The sequence below is a fragment of the Chiloscyllium plagiosum genome, chromosome 4 (assembly GCF_004010195.1).
Source record: "Chiloscyllium plagiosum isolate BGI_BamShark_2017 chromosome 4, ASM401019v2, whole genome shotgun sequence".
Classification (NCBI taxonomy): Eukaryota; Metazoa; Chordata; class Chondrichthyes; order Orectolobiformes; family Hemiscylliidae; genus Chiloscyllium; species Chiloscyllium plagiosum.
In genome coordinates, this window is record NC_057713.1 from 108,624,206 (window position 1) to 108,647,278 (window position 23,073).

At 39.2% G+C, this 23,073-nt stretch overlaps 1 protein-coding gene across 6 annotated transcripts in view; it reads left to right on the plus strand.

Annotated features, from left to right (window-relative positions):
• LOC122549307 (transcriptional activator GLI3-like) overlaps window positions 1–23,073 on the plus strand; it is a 396,212-nt gene that overhangs the window by 234,335 nt on the left and 138,804 nt on the right. Inside the window, exon 1 of one of the 6 annotated variants that reach the window (XM_043688910.1) lies at window positions 693–805. The exons of the other annotated variants lie outside the window; for them this stretch is intronic. Coding sequence (XP_043544845.1) covers window positions 702–805 — 104 coding nt within the window. The 5' untranslated portion in view covers window positions 693–701. Of the gene's footprint in view, window positions 1–692; window positions 806–23,073 lie in introns of those variants that run through there. 6 annotated transcript variants of the gene reach the window in all.

Below are 23,073 nucleotides of genomic sequence, written 5' to 3' on the forward strand. Positions count from 1 at the left end.
AGTCATCAGTTCAGTTGCGAGAATGCCAAATTTCAGTGAAGTGTATTCTTACTCAGAGACTTGTTCTCTGCAAGCTGGAAGAACATGTCTGAACATGCGCCTTTTTTGTATTAAACAAAAGCATGGGGAAACAATTGTCCCTGGTGCATTCTCCATGGTAACCATCTTAAGCAATCGGAATAAACTTGTTAACCAAACATTACCCTTGACTCATGCGGCAGAAATTGTTGTTCCCTTTGAAATTTGCCATTCTTACACCTATCCTGATGACTGCAGGGTGAAAAACCTGAAAAGCTTTTGTCAGAAATTCTAAAGTTCTGCAAAAATAGATTGTGTGCCCATTTATTTCAAAACTCTTTGTGGAATCTTGCTGTGTGCAAAATGGTATCAGTGTTTGTCTTTTTCTGCAATGGCTGCTGTACAATGAAATCCAGCTTTAAGGAATTAAACAGTTACTTATGGCTTGGAGCAGTCAGTATATCTAACATGAAAACAGAAAAACTTATTCATTTCAAGAAATAATTATTTGAATGCTTTACAGATGCTTTAGAATGCTAAAGCAAACATACTGCTCTGAATTCTAAATATCTGTTCTCACTTTCGTTGCATGATTTCAGATGTAACAGAACTGGTCCCTGGTGCACAGGTTGCATTTTAATTATATAATTACTGGCAGAAGATCAGTCTATTTCCTGCTGGTGATGAGGGCTTGCATGTGGTCAGAAGGATTTAGACCTTATGACCATTGGCTTGAAGTTGCTCAACTTTCGTGGAGAACGCTCATCAAGCAACCTATGCTGTTTGGGTCAGTAACTTCTGAATACCTGCGGGACCTTGTTTGATTTCTGTTTTAATGAAAAATAATCACAATAAATATCAACCAACAAATCCTGTGCAAAAGGATTTTGCATTAAACTGACTCTTTATGACCATGTCCTTAATGGAAAAAATAAATTGCAGTAAGTCAGCTCTACACAGCATCAATGTTCAACAGTTCTACAGCTGGTCCTGATCAGAATAATGTTTTTGCTTTAGTCATGTTGCTTAACCTCTACCTCTTTTTGTTTTGGTTGTTGTGGATGACATTCCAAATTCAGTGGCATTTTGGATGCACATTCTGACCTACATTATCTCCCTATTTCCAGCATAAACAGTCCCTATCTCTAAAAATTCTTATTGATGTTTTAAAATCACTCAATGCCCTTGGCCCTCTCTATTTGTGTCATCTTCAACGTTCCCACAACTATCCGAAATATCTGTGTTCCTCCAATTCTGATCTTTTGAGCATTTCTAATTTTAATTACTCCACCATTCGTTCATGTGCCTTCATTTAGCTGGATCCTAAGTTCTGGAATTGCGTCCCTAAACCATTCTGGTTCTGAACCTTTCTTTCCTCCTTTAGTATACTTTTACCTGCATTTGTCATCTGCCCTTTATCTCCTTATATGCCTCGTTAATTCTATAATGCTCCTGTATGGCAACTTGGAATGTTTTCCTATCTTAAAGGTACTTTATAAATACAAGTTGTGGTTGCTTGGAATCAATTAATACTTGTAATCACTGTATTTCGGATCCTCAGACAGAAAGGGGAGATGACTTTATATGCAGGGTTTAGTGGATTACATGATGCTCTGGAGCAGGTTTTAATTTTTAAGCAGATGATTGTTAGAGCCCACCAGTAGCCACTGTTCCAAAGTTGAAGGAGTCACTGCAATTTGAATGCAGTTCACAAGCAGCAGGAACCAAGTGATCATTCCTGATGTAGGTCTCTGGTTTTGGTCCTTCCAGACGTTTCTCAATTAGGACTCTAGCAGAAACTGCAGGTAGATCCTGGGAGAGGAGGAGTAGTGGAACACAAAGCAATATGTTGTGTTTTTATGTAGTCATAGAGACACAGATGTACAGCATGCAAACAGACCCTTCGGTCCAACTTGTCCATGCCGACCAGACATCCTAAATTCATTGAGGCCCATTTTTGAGCACTTGGCCCACTTCCCTCTAAACCCTTGGTACTCATATACACACCCAGATGCCTTTTTAAATGTTGTAATTGTACCAGCCTCTGGCAGCTCACTCCATTAATGCACTACCCTTTGCATGAAAATGTTGCCCTCAAGTACCTTTTACATCTTTCCCCTCTCACCCTAAATATATGCCTTCTGGTTCTGGGCTGCCCCAACCCAGGGAGAAGACCTTGTCTATTTACCGTATTTATTCATGCCCCTTATGATTTTATAAACTTATATAAGATCGCCCCTCAGCCTCTGATGTTCCAGAGGGAACAGCCTCAGCCTATTCAACCTCTCCGATAGCTCAAAACTTCCAACCCTGGCAACATTCTTGTAAACCTTTTTCTGAATCCTTTCAAGTTTCACAACATCCTTCCTATAGGATGGAGATCAGAATTGCACACATAATTCCAAAAATGGCCTAACCAATGTCCTCAACAGCTCAGACCAATAAAGGAAAGCATGCCAAATGCCTTCTTCACCACTCTATCTACCTGCATCTCCACTTTCAAGGAACTATGAACCTGCTCTCCAAGGTGTCTTTGTTCAGCAACACTCCCCAGTACCTTCCCATTAAGTGTCGAAGATCTGCCCTCATTTGTCTTTCCAAAATGCAGCGCCTCACATTTATCTAAATTAAATTCCATCTGCCACTCCTTGGCCCATTGGTATAAATTTCAATATACAGGACTGTTTCCTGTTGATTTAGAGAAAAGCATGAAGGGGGTTAAGAAATGTGCAGAAAAGTCAAAAATGAGCACCAAAATGATCTGTCCTGTGTACTTCTAGTGTTTGTATTTTTACTTGTCTGGTGTGTATTTTCATGTGGTATTATGTCTTATTCACCTTTAACCTCTAATATTAAGTCAGTTTGACCAAGTCACTAAATTATGGGCCAGTTAATTTGAAGTCAGTTAAACTCCATCTCACAAGAAAGAATGACAATTGTTTAAGACTAAGTTGTCATTTCCTCACAGTTGGAGAAAGCAAGTCTTGAAAGTCTGCCTTTTCATACTTACAGAATTATAGAGCCATAAAAGCTTTATAGTTAAGTCTGTGATTTTGCTACTTCTGTTCGAAGTTAAAAAAATGTTAAAATAGTAGTTTTCCTGTTAAGAACAGGCAACATTGGAGCTAATGATAAAAGTGGAGGAGCTGCTGAGTTATCTGAAAGACAATCAGATGAGAGAGATTTTACTGGGACCAAATTATGTTTGATATTTGTCATCATTATAGTTGATGTTGTTTTGTAAAATCACAGTCTGTCCTTAAGCACCACTATTGCCTATAATGAAAATTTTATGCTGCATTTCCACAGACTCCGCTGTCTGCATAAACAAGCACCAGATGATTGATGGAGGTGTCATCTTAACAAAATAACAAATGTAGTACAGCAGTAGGCGTAAAAGAAGATAATAGATAAGTGAATGAGAGTGCAGGAGATAGGAAATACAAGTTACAGGTAGAGGAGATAAATTTACTATAACTAGACTTTAATAACTTGTACCATATAATAGGTCAATACTTAAAAATATTTTAATGCATATAAATTTAACCATTTCAAGGTTAACTGCATCCCTAACACACCAATTTTTATTTGAAGAACTGATCTGATTTAATTTGATTGAAATTGATTAACAATGTAATGATGTGCCATCGAGCCAGTCTCTATAGATATGATACAGCATTGAATATTTTATATCTAAGCATGTTTATGATAATGAAATAAGCAGTGAAATACAGAAATGATCCTCAGTTATTAGAGGATCAATTGACATGCTGTTTCCCTATTGTTACATCTCTTCCTTCAGAAATTGTGTAAAGTAGCAGAAGACGATGAAGGCTGACTAATAGTCTAAGTCCATGGTTGTAAACGTTTTTATCTAATATGGTCTTATCAGACAAAAAATCTTGTGTTCCCACAAATCAGACATTGAGTAGGGATCACCCTACTCATGAGAGGCAAGTTCTCCACTGAGAGTCAATCCAGTGTATTCATATTCAGAACGCTCTACTTGGCAGGACTGTCTATAGCGAGTTTGAACCCTGCGCATTCCAATCCTCACTTTTGATGCCATAGTTCCCACTGGCCATGTTTCCTCCATAAACATCTCTGCCTTTCCATATTTCTTGCCGCTTTTAAGATGATACTTGAAACCTATCTCTTTGGTCATGATTTTGATCATCTTTCACTAATATTGCCTTTATGACTTGGTTTCAAATTCTGTTTTAACGTATAAATGTTTGATTATATCGGAGATGCTAAATAAATATACCTTGTCATTGTCATGGGACTAAATGTTATCACCAAGCAAAGATCTGCTATCAATTGATACATGTTGATTAAAACAGTGTGTATAAACTGCATGATAACATTTTTATTTATTAGTGCATTTCATGTTGAGATTGTTCTACAGTACCACAGGTGTGTAATTAGATAACAATTTAGGGGGATGAAAATGTTACAGGACCAGTAATTCAGAGGTCTAGACAAAAGCTTTGGAGACATGTATTCAAACCACATTGACTAGGAGATTGTAAATTAAGGGATAACGTGCTGGTTTGATTAATAATGATCATGAAGCTACAAGCATATCATAAAAACTCATTTGCCTCACTAATGTATTTAATGGAGGAAATCTGCCATCTATTGGTTTGGCCTTCATGTGATTCCAGATCCACAGTATGTTCACTCTTTACTGCCCTGTGAGATTGTCGAGCAAGCCACTCAATTGTATCAAGACACTTCAGAAAAGAGTGCCAATAATGTAGCTGCACTATATGAACTCCAGTAAGTTTGCTTAGCATCATCTTCTGAAGAACCAGTGGAGATGAACAATAAGTACTGGCCTTGCCATTGATGCTTACATCAAAAAAAACAAATTAAAAAAAAATTACATCAAGTTTCTATTTTAAAATCTTTATTGTAGATGTAGGTTTTAACAAGTGTCTTCAAGAAGAGAGAAATTAAATAATAGGGAAAGATTTTGGGTTGGACTTCCAGAGCTTATGGCCTAGGTAGCTGGATACAAACCTGCCAATTGTAGATCAAAGGGAGTAGAGGTTGGTCAAGCATCCAGAATTAGAAGGCAGAGTTATGCAATGGCTGGAGTAGGTCAAAGTGTTGAAACATAGTGAGGCTATGAAGGCATTTGAAGATGAGGCTACGAGAATAATAATTTTAAATTTGAGATGTAGGCAAACCAGACATTTGTATAGATCAGCCAGTGCAGGCAGACTAGATGAAACACATTTGCTGCATGTGAGCATAGAGGTGCAAATTTTGAATGAACTGAGTGTTATGGTGGAAGGAAAATAGGAAGCTGGCCAGAGGAGTAGTGAAATAATCCAATCTTGAGTGAAGAAAAATGTTGGTGGGGATTTCAGCAGCAGATGAATTGCAGCACATTGCAATACTTCCAATTGAATATTAAATTAATAATTTCAAGTAATTCCATGAACATTTGATGGATAAAGAGTAGTGCTGAGCAAAGTTATGTTTCTAAAATATAATGTTTGATGTATAATGCTAAATATTTTTTGCTTTTAGTGACATTTTGCCAAACTGCACCTTTGTATATTTACTTGGTTCATAGCATGTTGTATAGTGACTGCTTTTACCTCAAACTTGGCTGGATTGAAAAGTGATTGTATTATGTTGGAGGAGTTTTAATCAAATTGAGGTTCAGAAAAGAAACATGAAACTTCCAGCACACCAGCTCTGTGAGGGCTCTATTTAAATGTCTCCAGTGTGAAATGTCACAATCTATGTTTAATCATATTTTCACATTAGGCTTCATTTGTAAGGATGATCAGACATCTTTATTTACTAGAAAATCACACTTAATATTGGAGGAAATGAGTCATGTTATTTATATGGCACCATGCATAACCATAGCAATCAGTTAGCACACAATAATTACATGGACTTTGAGAAATAAAATGAAATTGTTTTAAAACAAGTCCTCTATGGGGTACAGAAGGAATCATTTTTAACCCACTTAACTAAGCACTAAACACGCGCCTAATATTTTACAAATACTTTTTGGATAAGGCTGCCATTGCAGACTTGTAATTATAGAGCAAATGTGCCTGGAGCTAGGTAATAAATCTGATGTAATCTCTCTGTGCATTAAGGAGAATAAAAGGGGCCTGTTTGTATATTAAGCTCTGAGAAATTTCCGAGTATGGATATACCATGACTAATGCAGACATTCCCGACTGATGTCCAATGTCATCGTTTTGTTATTCTGTTATTAAAGATTGGATCCAAAGATTTACGCAGAGCTGGATAATCCGGATAGAGCTGGCATCCATTTAGGGCATCAACAATATGAAGCAAAATTAAATTAAAAGCTCGTAAAATGAAATATGTTTCATATTAGTCGCTTGACACTTAATTTGCCTCTGAATAAGGAAGGAAATCGCAAATTAACCTGCCTATGTTTTTCTAGGCAGGGCTTATTAGAGTTAGTAATAACTGTAATTATCTCTGTGATAATATTAACCTATATGTGTATGAATATGTACTCAAGTGTGGCACTTCTGATGCATTTCTGAGTCGAGCGCAACCATTCCGTCTCCTCTCATTAGACAGAAATATACTTGTCAAACAGAAATAGTGTTGTGCCGTGGTGAGGAGACAATGGGCGTGTTGGGGCCTCAAACTTCAACTACTTAATTAGTGCTCGTTGCCTTAAGTTGAGGCTCCTGTTGCTTGTGCTTTTTGTTTGATTAAATTTTGCGAGTTTGAAGTAAAAGTCTCTCTGCACTTCCGCGAAATCATGCGAATGCTGTTGGCTCTTTAAGAAAGCTGCATTTTTACCGGAGTCCGCAGCGCTTTGTAATGCACTCGGCTGATGGGCCACTGTGTGTATTGCTGTTGCCAACATTAGCAGTGAAGAGAGCAGTGGGCTTGTGTCTTCAAAGGTGTTTCGAGACGTACCCTTCAGTTTGAGAAAATCCTGGATGATTTATTAGTTCTCAGACCTTCCTGAGCGGCAGTTAATCCTACCAGCACTGTACCTGAGTCCCACTCAAGTGCAATATATAAAGTCGGTTGTCAGAATAATGGCGGGGGGAGGGGGGAGGAAAATGTAAGGGGGATTGTAAATTGGGCAGCACGGAATTTTGGGGGCGGGGAAGCAAGCCAAAAAGACCACAATGGGTACTTTCTGGCAACTGATTGAAATCTCTGGATGCTGTCAGCAATAAGCGCTAAAAAGAACAAAGCCGAAAAATAGCGTGCGTTTGAACAGCGGTGCGGTAGCTCCTTGAACTAAATTCCTAAGTCATTTGTGCTTCAGTCAGCAGTATTAGTCCAGCAAGGAGATATTGAGCGAGACGTGCACATGCACTGAACCAGAGTTAAGCCTCGTTCTACAGGGGCCATGGTTAAAGCTTTTACAGCCCCCTAGACTGTGAGGAAGTGAACTGTGACAGGTTTCTCAAAACACAATGCGCCAACGTGTTTGGAAAGCAAGTTCAGCTTCCAGCCGGGCAATGCGAAAAAAAAACAAGCCATGTGTTCCTTTGGTGTTTGATTTAGGGAATGTCAATCAGAACCTGGGCTGCACTGACCTCCGAACTTGCAACCAACTCCCCAACTGCCCCTGGATTTACTGCTTGCTTGCCCTCCCTTTCTGTTTAGCCATGCAGCTCGGAGAGGTTTTTTTGTGGAGGTGCCAGACGCGACGAAATTACATTTAAAAAACAAAACAAAATTCGGATTGAAGAGATATCCGCGTGTGTTTGAAGTTATGTTGAGTTCCCCCTTATCTGTCGGTTGAGTATCCCAATAAAAGATTGCCATAACACTGATATTGGAAAATATACCAGATGGCACTTTAACAATTCAAGGCGGAGAACCAAAGTTTCAACGTTCACGTTTCTGCAAAAAATAAACCCATCAGTTTTAAAGTACTTGGGCCAGAGAATGAGTGAGACGGGAAAATTATTTTTTTATTGCAGGTAGCGCATTATTTTGAAGGTTTATCTGCACCGCTCAGTCTCAGACCATGTAGTGCAAGCAAAGTATTTCCTTTTGAGAGCCAACCTTTTGATCTGATTGAAACGAAACTAAGTTCAGAATGAATTGTTAACCATTATGGGGTTTTGAGGCGGAGGTAGAGGGTTATTATAGGACACACGGATAATTACAGTCGAGTATTGGAGAGTTTCAGGAGATGACAGCTGAAATGTTTGTTTTCAAAAAGGGTCTTATTATGACTCTCAACATCATAGTGCAGACATTGAAGGCCATGTTCATGCAATCTGAAAGTGTTTCTAGGCTCCCAGCCAGACTAAAGCATACTTTCTGTGTTGGACTGAGAGGAGGCAGAAGAAAATGGCCTATTTGTTGAAATATTATTGGATCTTAATTAGAGATGAACAAAAGGTCTGCTTTTTAATAGACTGGCCATCAGCAGCATTAACATCATTGGTTCTGTTGGTGATTCATGCTGGTACCTATGTTTTTTTCTGGTTTAGAGTCCCTTAAAATTAAACCAAAAATCATGATTTCTGTAATGTTGAGCATTGGATGTACCTTGCCTTAACATTGACATCAAAATAAACATTGCTGAGTACCACAAACATTGCCATTTGAAACATACAAACTTCATTAGGATATTGAGAAATGAACTTTTTTTTATTTATTCATGGGATAAGGGTGTCACTGACTGGGCCAGCATTTATTGCCCATCCCTAATTGCCAGAGGACAGTTGAGTCAACCACAATACTGTGGGTCTGGAGTCACGTGTCAGCCAGACCAAGCGAAGATGGCAATTTCTATACCTGAAGGAAAGTAGTGAATCAGATGGATTTTTCTGACAAGGAACAATGGATTTGTGGTCATCATTTGTGGGGTTTCTTTCTGCATTAAAGGTTATGCTGCAGAAAACATCCTTAACAAATGTTCAGTGCTTTTTAAGCAACTTTTCTATTTCAGTTATTTTTAATCAACCCGTCAGCCACCTTATGACAGATGTGGAACTTGAACCCAGACCTCCTGACCCAGAAATATATTTTTGTGTTGTTTGTTTTGTTTGAATAACTATTGATCCTCAGTCATTGGAATTTCAACTTACAGTTTTTCTCTGTTCATATTCCCTTCTTCTGTATTCTTTTTAGTTCATTTATATTCTTCCACCTGTTTCTGCTTGTGTTGTGTGTTTTGAAATTTCTTCACGCTTTCTTAACTGTCTTACTCTCACTCTCCACTTTTTTTTAATTTATAAGCTTGTGTGATGATACTATGGCTTCAAGACATGTACAGGTATTTTGTTTTTTTTATGAAGAAGGTTTAAGACAGAGGTTACAAGCAGTCTACTCCAAGCCAATAAAGTAAACAGCTTGTGAGGCCTTGGAGATTTTTTTTAAGTTAGAACAATAGAAGCAGCCTGAATAAGTGTGGTCAAGCTCCAGGATGTTTAGGTTTAGTTTTTTATTAGTAGTTGTGTAGTGATTGGAACCAGGTTGACTTCATTGACTACACGGTTCTTAATTGAAGTTGTTAACCTGGGCCAATCAAGAAAGCCTTGGCTGACCAATATAGCCAGGAGATTAGAATCTCCTCAGTTGAGGACTGACTCCGAGCTGGCTGACTGACCACAGCCAGTGTACTGTGCACTAGTAAATACAGGGTGACTTGGTGATGGGAACTGGCCTTGTACAGTTATTTCAATTTGCTGCTGGGGTCTTGAAGCTGGATATGAAAGTTTTTTTTCCTATCTCTGTTACAGCTAAAAGCTGGAGTTCTCTTCCTGCTCTTAGAATTGCAGGTGAGACCATCTATTTTACTGAATTTGCTTTTGCCAATTGTATGTTTAGGAAATGTTACTATGCTGTAGGAACTGTTCAATAGTTAAATAATCCATTATTCTATTAATTTTTCCATTAGAGTTAAGTTATTCCAATTCTTTCTTTTGTTGTATTTTTACTGTAGTGTATGAATAAAGTGTATTTTGCTTCAAGGCTGGTAGTTTGACTAATCAAATTGCATCTGGAACACAACGCCTGGCACTTGCTTTTAAAGTAAGAAAAGCCTAAAGTCTAGGTTACCTTAGTATATTTTGAGGGGAATTAGTCTAGTCCATAACAAATTGGGGGCTCTTGTTGGGATCAAAAACTGTAATTAAAGATTGGCTTTAAAATTATTGGACTCAAAGGCAGTGCATGGTGAGTGTTGGTGTTCTCTTTTCTGGTGTTGAATTTAGTCATTTTTGAATAGGATGTACCTTGTGTAATAAAGGATCTTTCAGCCACTAAGAGTTTCCTGGATGTAGAAGAAGTCAAATAAGGAGTTTTACGGAAAGTGAGCAAGAAAAAGCTTTTGAAATTGGCAAACAACCTAGAGTTGGGGTTGCCTGTGACTGTGAGTAAACGGGAGATGATTGTGGCAATTGTGCAGAATTTACAGTTGCCAGGAATGAAATTGGAATCTTTGGAAATGGCTAAGATTCAATTGAAAATGAAACAGCTTAAGTTAGACACAAAAGAAAGAAAGTGAAAAGAAAATGAAATGGTTTGAATTACATTCAAAAGCAAAACAAAAAGGAAAGGAAAGGAAGGCCCTAGCAGAAGACAGGGAGAAAGAAGGAGAAGAAAGGTAGAAAGAGATGGCTTTTGAGCTTTAGACGTTGGAACTGAAAACACAAAGTTAGCTTAAAATGGCAGAGGTAGAGGTGAAGTAGGAGTAGTGATGATGACAGTGATGGACAACTACCACATGATAGCCAAAGGCCTGGGGGGAACCTGTTCAAATATATCCAAGTATTGCCAAAGTTCAATGAGAAGGATGTAGAAGCCCTTTTCATTTCATTTGAAAAAGTAGCTAAACAAATGAAATGGCTGGTGATCATGTGGGTATTGTTGATCCAAATGAAATTGGTAGGTAGAGCTAGTGAGGTATTTGCATCAACAAGAGAGGAGATACCTGGGGAGTATAATGAGGTGAAACGTGCCATCTTAAGTGCATATGAACTAGTACCATAAAACTACAGATAACATTTTAGGAATCTAGGAGGGACCCTGGTCAAACATACATAGTGTGTGAAAGGATCAAACAAAGTAATTTGATAGGTGGAGAAGAGCATTGAAAATAGAGCTAACATATAACACTTAGAAAAATAATTATTTTGAAGGAGTTAAAAAATTCACTTCATGGAATAGTGAGAACTCCTGTGGAAAAGCAGAAAATAAAACTGAAAGGTAATGAACAGAAATGGCTGTTTTGAGTTGGTTCATAAATCAGAGTTTGGCTTCCAACGTCAATTTCAATCTGTGAGGGATAGAATTTGGGTTGAAACTTTATTGCTGGAACAGCACAGCAGGTCAGGCAGCATCCAGGGAACAGGAGATTCGACGTTTCGGGCACAGGCCCTTCTTCAGGAATTTGGGGAAAAGAGAAGTCCTCAGGTGGTAAGGGAAAAGGAGATAGTAAAGATAGTTTACCATGGAGTAAAAAGGTAATATTTGAGGGGGAAAGAGCAGTAAAAAAGCTTAGGTATTTTCACTGTAATAAAATAGGCATGAAGTCAGAGTATTGGTGATTTAGAAAAATTGAATTGAATTTTGAGGCACAGTGAAAAGCTTTGTCTTGCGAGCAATCCAGGCAGATCACAGACTTAAGTAGCATAGATAAGTAAATAATAGGTAAACAGCGGCAAAACAAAAACACAGGTACAGGCGAATGTTAAGAGTTTGTGATTCCATTCAGTATTCTAACAACAGTAGGGTAGAAACTGTTTTGAAACCAGCTGGTGCGTGTGTTCAGGCTTCTGCACCTTCTCCCTGATGGTAGAGATTGTAGAAAAACATTGCCAGGGTGGGATGGATCTTTGAGAATGCTGGCACCTTTTCCTTGACAGCGGGCCTGGTAGATGGATTCTATAGAGGGGAGGTTGGCCTTTGTGATTGTCTGGGCTGGGTTCACCATTCTCTGTAACCGTCTCTGATTTTGAATGGTACAGTTACCATCACAGGTAGTGATACATCTGACAGATAGTGCACCTATAAAAGTTGGCAAGGGTATTCGCCTTCATGCCAAATTTCCTCAGCTGCCTGAGGACGAAGAGACGTTGTTGTGCCTTTGTAACCAGTGCGTCCACATGAAGAGTTCAAGAAAGCTTATTGTGGATGACCACTCCCAGGAGCTTGACACTCTCCACTCGTTCTACCTCTGTGCAGTTAAAGTCTAGGGGGGGCATGAGTAGCATCCCATTGAAAGTCAATAATGAGTTCTTTGGTTTTGCCAATATTGAGAGCTAGGTTGTTCTCAGTGCACCATTTTTCCAGGTCTTCCTATTAATTCATCCCCAGGAAAGTGGGAATGGGTGTAAAAGTTTCTATTGTTGTCCCGCCTTCTAAAGCCGAGACTCCCATGTGGCATTTCCTGATTTGGAGGTGCCAGTGTTGGACTGGGGTATACAAAGTTAAAAATCACGCAACACCAGATTATAGTCCAACAGGTTTTTTTGGAAGCATTAGCTTTTGAAGTGCTGGTCCCACAACCACCTGATGAAGAAGCTAGTCCTTCCAAATTAACCTGTTGGACTATAACCTGGAGTTGTGTGATTTTTAACAATGTGGCTTTTCAACCACGTTTTCAACTTGACTGCCCAAATGCAAAGATTATTGCACACTTACCCCTAGATCTTGCTGTTCACGCATCCCTTTTACAATTCCTTCTGTTTATACTGTCTCTCCTCATTCTTCTCACCGCAAAGCATCACTTCACTTTTCTGTGTAAAGTTCCATCTATTCCATTAGCCTATTCTTTAAAGTTGGTCACCCATGTTCTTCTCAGTTCATAATTCTTCCTAGTTTCGTCTCATTTGTGGAATTTGAAATTTGCCATGTACACCCAACTTGAATATAAATCCACGACTGTATTCCTGAGGCTGTATAAGGCCCTGGTCAGACCACGTTTTGATTATTGTGCACAGTTTGGGCCCCATATCTCAGAAAGAATGGAGATAAGGAGAAACTTCTTCAGCCAGAGGGTGGTGCATCTATGGAATTCACTGCCACAGAAGGCTGTGGAGGCCAGCTCATTGGGTATATTTAAGACTGATATCGATAGGTTCTTGAGTGTCAAGGGGATTAAGGGTTACGGGGAGAAGGTAGGAGATTGGTTGAGAGACTTAGCAGTGTCAAGAGTGTGGTGCTGAGAATGCACAGCAGGTCCGGCAGCATCCGAGGAGCAGAAGAATTGACATTTCAGGCATAAGCCCTTCATCAGGAATTATTCAAAGTTATTAATAATTATCAAGAGAAGGTAGTAATCCCTGTGAGGATCCCTGGGGAGCATCACTCCATACTTTATTCCAGTCTAGGAAAAATCATTTATCGTGACTATTTATTCCAGGTTATTCAGGCAATTCTATATCTGTGCTGCCACTTTCCCTTTTATTTCATGAGCTTCAATTTTGCTAGGAAGCTTACTATGTCGCTCTTTATCAGACATATTTTCCAAGTCCACATGCAACTCATCTGCTGGATTATCCTCCTCAATATCTTCTGTTATGTCCTCAAGAAACTCAATCACCTCAGGTCAACCTTTAACAAATCATTATTGGCTTTCCCTAATTAATCCATGCCTCTTCAAATGATCATTAATATTTTTGAGGATTATCATTGCTAAAAGTTTTCTCAGAACCAACATGAAACTGCCTGGACTGGAGTTATTGGATTTAGCCTTATCCTACTTTTAAAACAAGTGTGTAACTCTTGTTGCTATCCAATTCTTTGGCACCATCCCGATATCAAGGAGGAAACAGTCCAGCATCATGGAGTTGCTTGGGACAAACCTCAACAAAAACAACTGCATCTTTCTCCAGACTTACTTTGCAAAGGCATATTCGAAAGACGATACGTGACAGTCTCTACCCCCCTGCAGCTGCTTCGAGTGCAGCCTGTGGTGGTACAGACAGACTGGGTGTACAAGAACAGACTCCAGTATCATGATGTCAATGCTAATAGATGGACCATGATGTTTGTCTTGCTTGTGGTGAAGCACTGTACAAATGTGAGAGAATCTGTCTTCAGTTGCTGAAGATGTTCCTTGATATTAATGTGGTGTCATCGATGCAGAGCAACCCTGATGAGGACTTGAAGCACTTCTATCTTAGATCTCAGGGAAGCAAGATTGCACAGCTTTCTTTCAGCTCTGGTATGTAAATAACAACTCTGTAAATTGCCAAAGGCATTTGATGTCAGCAAAGACAACAGTTCCATTGAAATCAAAAGTAAGGAGGCCATTATCAAATGCAGTAAGTAGCTAGAGAGGTCGTTAGGATGTACCTTGAGTTGTACTAAAGGGAGAATATTGTCACCAAGGCAGCTGTGAACACATGGGAAGCACACCCAGGAAAAGGTAGATAAATCCACGACCAATTCCATCTAGATGGATAAGGGCAGCAGATACATGGGAACTCTACCAAGTTCCCTCAAAGCAGTTCACCAGAGTGCAGGAACTTATCAAAGCTACTCAATCAGTTCCTCAAAGCAAAGCTCTACATGCTGATGCTATATCACCTAAGCCCATCAAGCACAGGAAACCAACGCTTCTGCAAACTACTCTGCATCTGCCGAAGGGAGGCGACAATTCCATGAGATATGTATGATGTGAATTTGTAACCTGTTAAAAAAAAATAGTGACTGCAGTAAATACAATGCCTATTATGGAAGCTCCCTGCTAATTATGTAGGAAATATTTTTGCCTGTGTAGACCATCTCAGATTTCAGGTCTGGACTGAACACATTTACTTGAAATCTCTGTTTCAAACCTGGAAGATCCACAATTGATACAATCTTAATCTGACAGCGACAAAAGAAATGTTGTGAGCAAAGGAAGCCATTATGTTGGATTGACTATTAATTTATCTGACAAAGATATTCAACCATCTGATCAAAGATCTCTTTAAATTGTTAACGAAGATTGGCCAGCTGGTGAAGCAGGTCTTTGGGATCTTCCTTTTCCACAACAACATGATGTTTAACATCATCTATAACAGGGCAACATCAGAAAACTTTGAGATCAAACAGTTAGATCAAACAGAGTTCTGTCCTGATATTGACACACTTTTTGGCTAATTCGTCTTTTTGCTGCTATCAAATGCTTTCAGGTCATCTACTGAACATATCTACTTACTGATCAGAACTGATGGAAAGTTATTCAGCATTGCATGCTTGAGATTCAACCATGACAACCATCTTAAGTTTTATGCAATCAAGTCATACCTGGCACATAGCAAGATTCTTGTGGCCGTTGAAGATCAGACATCTCAGCTCCAGGATGTGTCTGCAGGAATTCCCGAGGCCCAACAATCTTCAGTTGCTTCATCAAGGGTCTTTCCCTCCAGCTTAAGGTCAGAAGTGGGGATGTTTGTAGATGATGACACAATATTCAACACCATTCATGACTCCTCAGACAATGAATCATGTCCAAATGCTACAAAACCTGGACAATATCTTGGCTTGGGCTGAAAAATGGCAAGTAACATTCACGCCACACAAATGCTAGGCAATTACCATCTCCAATGAGAGACAATCTAACCATCACCCCTTGCCATTCAATGGAAATACGATCACTGAATCCCTCAGTATCAACATCCTGGGGGTTATCAATGACCAGAAACTGAACTGAACTGGCCTAGATTCGCCATATAAGCACAGTGGCTACAAGAATAGGTTAGAGGATAAGACACTGAAGTAAGTGATTCACCTCCTGACTCTCCAAAGCCTGACTACCATCTACAAGGCACAAGACAGAAATATGATGGAATACTCCCCATCTGTAAGAATGAGAGCAGCTCTAACAACATTAAGAACTTTATCAAATTCCCTCAAAGCTACTCACCATCCTGAATTAGAAATATATCATTGTTCCTTAACTGTTGCTGGGTCAAAATCCGAGAATTTCCTCCCGAAGGGTATTGTGGGTCTACTTACAGCACATGGACTGCAGTAGTTCAAGAATACAGCTTACCATCACCTTCTTAAGGCAGCTAGGAATGAACAATCAATGCTGGCCAGCCATTGATGCCAATCTCCCACAAATGAATAAACAAATTACAACAGGTGATGGTCTCCCATTATCACTACTCAATAATTCTTCCTTTTTTCTGTAAATTCTATGCCTTTTACTTGTCTATTTCTTTTTCACTATTTGGTGATGTAAAAGACACACTGATTTGTGTAATAGTACTTCTATTGGTGAAGAAACAATAGTTTAATGGAACATCTGTTTTTTGTTAATACCATCCATGGCTTGCTCTGTTGACTGTTTGAGATTGAACCAAACTGTTCTACCCTCAGTATCATTGTTTGATCCAGAGTTGCACTTCTGACCACTATATGTGCCATTGCTAAGATCACCTATTTTCACTCGAGGAGCATTCACTTGAATATTGTCCCTCCCTCTCTCAGCTCAACTGCTGCTGAAACTCTAACTGATACCTTTGTTGCCTGTAAACTCCATGGCTTCAAGCCCTTCCTATCTCATGAATCTTGTCCATCCACACCAATCTCTGTGAGGTGTGAGGCTCTCAAATTCTGGCTTTCTGAGCATCACCAATTTCAATTGCTCTCACTTTTGGAAGGTACTGAAGGCTTGACCTTTAGTTGAAAGAAAGACACAGATTTACATGGTTTATTTCATGACCATTGAATGTTCCAAAGCACTTTTCAGTCAATGAAAAGCTTTCGAAGGAATGTATGGTAACAAACCTGACCACCAATTGGTTTATAGCAAACTCCTGCAAATTGCAATATGATATTTACCAGGTGGTGTGTTTTGTGTCATGTTAAATACTTGCCAGGACACTGCAGGTAACTCTCCTGTTCTTCTTCAAAATTGTACTAAAGGATTTTTTACATTTATCTAAGAGGGAAAACAGAGCCTCTCTTTAACACCTGCCCATTTACTTCCTCCCTCTCCAGTGTCCAAGGGCCCCAAGACACCTTCCAGGCAAGGCAGTGCATTACCTGCACTTCACTCAAGCTAGTCTACTGTATTCACTGCTCATAATGTGATCTCCTTAACATTGGGGTAACAAAGCATATACTGGGTGACTCTGTAAGTCTGCAGAAAAACCCTGAGCTTCCACTTATCACCCTGTTCCCTGGCCAACATTACTGTTTCAAGCTTGCTACAGTGCTCCAGTGAAACTCAGCATAAGCCGGATGAATAGCACCTCATTTTCCACTTGGGAACTCTACAACCTTCTGGACTCAATATCAAGTTCGACAACTTTAGTGCTTGAGCTTCTTCCAAGTCCTTATTCCAACCCCTACACTCCAGGCCTTGTTATCACATAGGTGAAAGTGAGGACTGCAGATGCTGTAGATCAGAGTCAAGATTAGTCAACATTGCCTGAAACGTTGATTTTCCTGCCTCTTGGATGCTGCCTGATCTGCTGTGCTTTTCCAGCACCACTCTAATCTTGTTTCACAAAGTCTACCATTATATACAACCCATTGTTAGCCACTTATAGCCTCCATTGATAGCTATTCATCCTCCTAGCCTAACCATTATCCACGCCTTTGTCCAACTGTCCTTCTGTCTCTTTGGGCTCTACATCCACCTATTGTTTACTCCTTACCCCCTTCTTCCACTCTATCTTTTGCATAAAACCAACATTTTTCTAGCTACCATCAGTTCTGAGAAAGGGTGACTGGACTCAAAATGTTAACTGTGATTTCTCTCCACAGGTGATACCAAATCTGCTGAGATTTTCCAGCCATTTCAGTTTTTGTTCCTCTCTTTAATGTCTCATTCAAAAGGTGACACCTCCTGTGGTGATTTGCTGCCTAAGTACAGCACTGGCACACATCCTTAAACTCTTATGCTCAGACTTTGAATGGGATGCTAACAGTAGAGGAAAGATGTTACTAATGGAAGTAGTCTACAGATCCACCCAAAAATAACCACAATGTATGACAATGTATACAAGAAGAAGTAGTTTATTCTTGTGATAAAAAGACAGCAATAATCATTGATGATATGAATTTACATATACAGGTAATCTGGAAAAAATAGATTGATCATAGTAGCCCTGATAAGGAATTCATATGATGTCTTCTAAATAGCTTCCTGGTCCACCACATTTTGGAACTGATCTGAGAACAGGTTATATGAAATTGGTTTTATGTAATGTGATAAAATTAATTAGTAACATCAAAGTTAAGATGCACAAAGGTAACAAAGATCACAATATGATGGAACTTTACATTGAAAGGGAGAATATTGGGCCTAAGACAAGTATTTTAAACCTAACCAAGGGTATCTATGTAATAATGACAGTTGAGCTTGCTGAAGTGAACTGGCATCCTAGGCAGGGGATAAATCAGTACAGACACTACATTTAAGGTGAAGTTTTCAGAATTCTCAGAATAGTCTAAAGAAAAAGGGAGAACACATCACCTATCTTTAACTAAAGAAGTTAGAAAAACTTATCAAATTTAAGGAAATAGCATATAACTGCTGAAAGATGAGTGACTGGTCAGAGGATTGGTCGGAACACAAAGAATGGTGGAGAATGATAAAAAGGTTAATCAGAGTAAGAAATCGGAATATGAAAGGAAGCTAGCTGGGAATGTAAAAATGGACAGCGAGCAATTCTACAGATTTTAAAATGGGATAAGTAAAGTCATTAATGTTGGTCCTGTAGAGGGTGAGACTAGGGAGTCAGCGGTGAATAATAAGGAAATGGTGGACAAAATTACACATATTTTGCTTTGACCTTCACTATAGATGATGAAAGAAACATTCCAGTAATATCTGTAAATCAGAATGTAGACAGAAGAAAATAATTTGGCGAAGTTACAATCATGAGGGTGCTGGTACTCAGACAATTGGTGGAGCTGCGGCTGACAAATCTCTGGGTCCTGATGGACTTTATCCTGGGGCCTTAAAAGATGTTGCTAATGAGGTAGCTGATGCGTTGGAGCTCATTTTTCAAAATTTCTTGGATTGAGGAAAGGTTTCAGTGGACTGGAAAATAGCAAACATACTGCTTTTACTAAAGAGGTGAGGGTAGCAAACACACAGGAAAATGTTGGCCAGTTAGCTTGATGTCTGCTGTGGGGAAAATATTAGAAAATTATTAAAGAGGTTATAGCAGCACATTTAGAAAAAAATCAAAGGTAGTCAGAAAAAGTCAGCATAATTTTGTCAAAGGGAAATCATGTTTTAGTAATTTACTGGAGTTCTTTGAAGGAGTAACATATGCTGCAGTTGAAGGGGAGCCTGAAAACCAACAGTACTTGGTTTTCCAGAAGGCTTTTGGTACGATGCCATATAAAAGGTTATCACAGACAATAAAACTCCTGGCATAGGAAATAATATATTTAGATGAATAGAAGATTGGCTAGGTAGCAGAAAACAGAGCATATGCATAAATATGTCTTTGTCTGATTGGTGAATTTGACAAGTCCAGTAGGGAACTGAGCTCAGCCCTCAACATTTTACAATTTACAATAAGTAATTTATGTACAATATTATTCAAGTGAGGTGAACAAAGGCATGGTAGCTAAATTTATAGACAATACAAAGGTAGGAAGGCAAGTATGTTGTGAAGAATACTTAAGGAAGCTGCAAATGGATATAGATAGGTTGTGTAAGGGTGAAACTTTGACAGGTGGAGTATAATGTGGGAAAATATGAATTTGTTCACTCTGGCAAGAAAAATGAAAAAGCAAAGTATTATTTATCCAGAAAACGCTGCTGAATTCTAAGTCCAGAGAAATTTAGATGTTCCAATGCATGAGTCAGAAAAAGTTAGTATGTAGGTACAGCACCTAATGAAGAACACTAATGGGATGCTATTTTTTATTACAACAGGAATTCAAAGTAAAACTAAGAATGGGACATTGTTGAGACCATATCTTGAATAATGTATGCAGTTTTGGCCTTCTTATTTAAATAAGGATGTGGTTCAGAGGAGGTTTATGAGATTGATACTGAGAATGTGCAGGTTTGTCTTATGAAGATATGTGTTTGTTTCCACTGGAATTTAGAAGAGTGAGGGTGACTTGATTGAAATATATTAAGTTGTTTATAAGGTGGCTATGGAAAGGATGTTTCTTCATGTGGATCAGCCCAGAATTAGGGAGCACTGTTTTAAAATTAGGCATTGACCTCTCAGGACTGTGGTGAAGAGAATGGAGAGCCATGGACAGGGTAAATGGCGAAGGTCTTTTCCCTGGGGGGGTGAGTCCAGAACTAGAGGGCATAGGTTTAGGGTGAGAGGGGAAAGATTTAAAGAGAACCTAACAGGCAACGTTTTCATGCAGAGGGTGGTGTTGTATGGAATAAGCTGCCAGAGGAAGTAGTGGAGGCCGGTACAATTACATTTAAAAGGCATCTGGATGGACATATGATAAGGAAGTGTTTTGAGGGATATGGTCAAAGCATTGGCAAATGGGACTAGATTGGGTTAGGATATCTGGTCGGCATGGATGAGTTGGACTGAAGGGTCTGTTTCCATGCTGTCCATCTCTGTGATTGCTGTGACTCTAATTATTTTCTGTCAGAGGATTGTGCGGCTTTGAAACTCTCTGCCTCAGAAAATGTTGGAGACATGGTTATTAAGTATTTCTAAGACAGAAGCGGATAGATTCCTTTAGATAGGATAATCAAAGTTTATCCAGAATAGATGGGAATATTGAAATCAAAGACAAATATATCAACCATGGCGATATTGAATGGCAGAGCAAGCTGAATAGGACCAGTGGTCTGCATCTGCTCCTATTTTGTATGTTTGTATGTATGTATGAAACTCACTACCTTCTGAGTTAGAAGTGTGAGTGCTCCTGACATTTAAGGGCCTTGATCTCTGGAATTCTCTTCTTTAACCTCTCTACTTCCCTTCTCACTGTTACAGCAGTGTTCAAAATCTACTGTCCCAATATCTTCCTCTGTGGTGCAGTGTTACATTTTGTTTAATAACGTCCTTGTGAGGCATCCTGGGATGAATTGTCATATTAAAGATGCTATATAAATGAGAGGTTGTTTGTAATACCCTTATAACTGAAGACACTGCATGGAATGAGACAAGGAAAATTGTTGCCAGATTGGACCAAAAAATTACTGGAATGCTTTTCTTTCATGAATTTGTTTCAGTCAGATATATTTAAGTCTCTGTTAGAGGACAACTATTTCATGAATCAAATTTAGAATGAAGTCTTCTTTCATATTATTTTAATCACTAGAAATGCTTTGATACATGGAAGACTGCAGCAATTTCTTGCTTACTATAATTGCTGCTTTGTGCTGTCTCCAATTTCAAATATTATACTGTCAGTCACTTGGTCAAACATTAGGAAGGTATGTTGATGCCTTTTTCATTCACTAGTCTGAATATTAATCTCCTTACATGGACAGAGTTGGGCAATTAGGCTTTTAAGATAGAAGGAATCTCTTTGGGTCCAAGCTGACACTAACATCGCATGCCCAGTGATATATGTTTGGTAGTTGGTTGAACACTGTTGGAAAATTAAACAGCTAAAGCTCCAACCCAGATATGCTTATCATTGATCAGTTGGCCTTATTGAGCAATGAAACCTAGAGAGTTAGCTTTCTCCCTCGTGGTTGAAATTCTTCCCCCTTGACTCCAGATAGCCCTACAGTAAGCTAATGAGTGGACTGTTCTGGTAAGGATTTGACTTAGTTAAACACCATCAGCCCATGTCTACAGTCCCTAAATCTTGGTGCTAGTAGCAAAAAAATCTCACTGTCTCTCTGTCTGTCTTGGAGCTGTATTGCGATAAGAGGGGTCATGAAATAGCTTTAGCAAGCAGAATTAAGGAGAATCCCAAAACATTTTATTCTTATATAAGAAGCAAGTGGGTAACTAGAGAAAGGATTGGTCCACTAAAGGATAATGAAGGAAGGCTGTGTGTCGAACCTGATACAATGAGTGAGATTCTGAATGATTACTTTGCATCAGTGTTCACTGAGGAGAGGAACATGATGAATGTTGAGATTAGAGATAAAAGTTGGATTAGTCTGGATCACATTGACATAAGTAGGAAAGATGTGTTGGGTAGGCTAGAGGTTATTAAGGTGGACTAATCCCCAGGACCAGATGGGATCTATCTCAGGTTGCTGAGGGAGGTGAGAGAGGAAATAGCTGATACCCTGACAGATATCTTTGTGGCATCCTTGAAGACAGGTGAGGTGCCGGAGGACTGAAAGGTTGCTCATGTTGTCCCCCCTGTACAAGAAGGGTAGTCAGGATATTCCGGGTAATTACAGACCAGTGAACCTGACTTCAATGGTGGGAAAGTTGCTCGAGAAGGTACTGAGGGATAAAATCTATTTATATTTGGAAAATAATGGGCTTATCAGTGATAGGCAACATGGTTTTGTGTGGGGGAGACCGTGCCTTACCAACTTAATAGAGTTCTTTGAAGAAGTGACTAAGTTGATAGATGAAAGAAGGGCTGTTGATGTCATATACATGGACTTTAGAAAGGGGTTTAATAAGGTTCCCCATGGTAAACTAATAGAGAAAGTGAAGTCACATGGTGTGCAGGGTGTTCTAGCTAGGTGGATAAAGAACTGGTTGAGCAACAGGTGACAGAGTAGTAGTTGAACGGAGTTTCTCAAAATGGAGAAAGGTGACCAGTGGTGTTCCACAGGGATTGATGTTGGGCCACTGTTGTTTGTGATATACATAAATGGTCTGGAAGAGGGCACTGTTGGTATGATCAGCAAGTTTGCAGATGACACGAAGATTGGTGGAGTAGCAGAAAGCATAAGGGACTGTCAAAGAATACAGGAGAATACAGTAGACTGGAGAGTTGAGCAAAAAGTGGCCAATGGATTTCAATCCAGACAAGTGTGAAGTGATGCATTTACTTCTAGAGCAAATTATACAATGAACAGAAGAGCTTTGGGGGAAGTTGATGGGCAGAGAGATCTGGGAGTGCAGGTCCATTGTACCCTGAAGGTTGCTGCACAGGTGGATAGAGTGGTCAAGAAGGCATATAGTATGCTTGCCTTCATTGGATGGGGTGTTGAGTATAAGAGCTGGCAAGTCATGTTAAAATTGTACA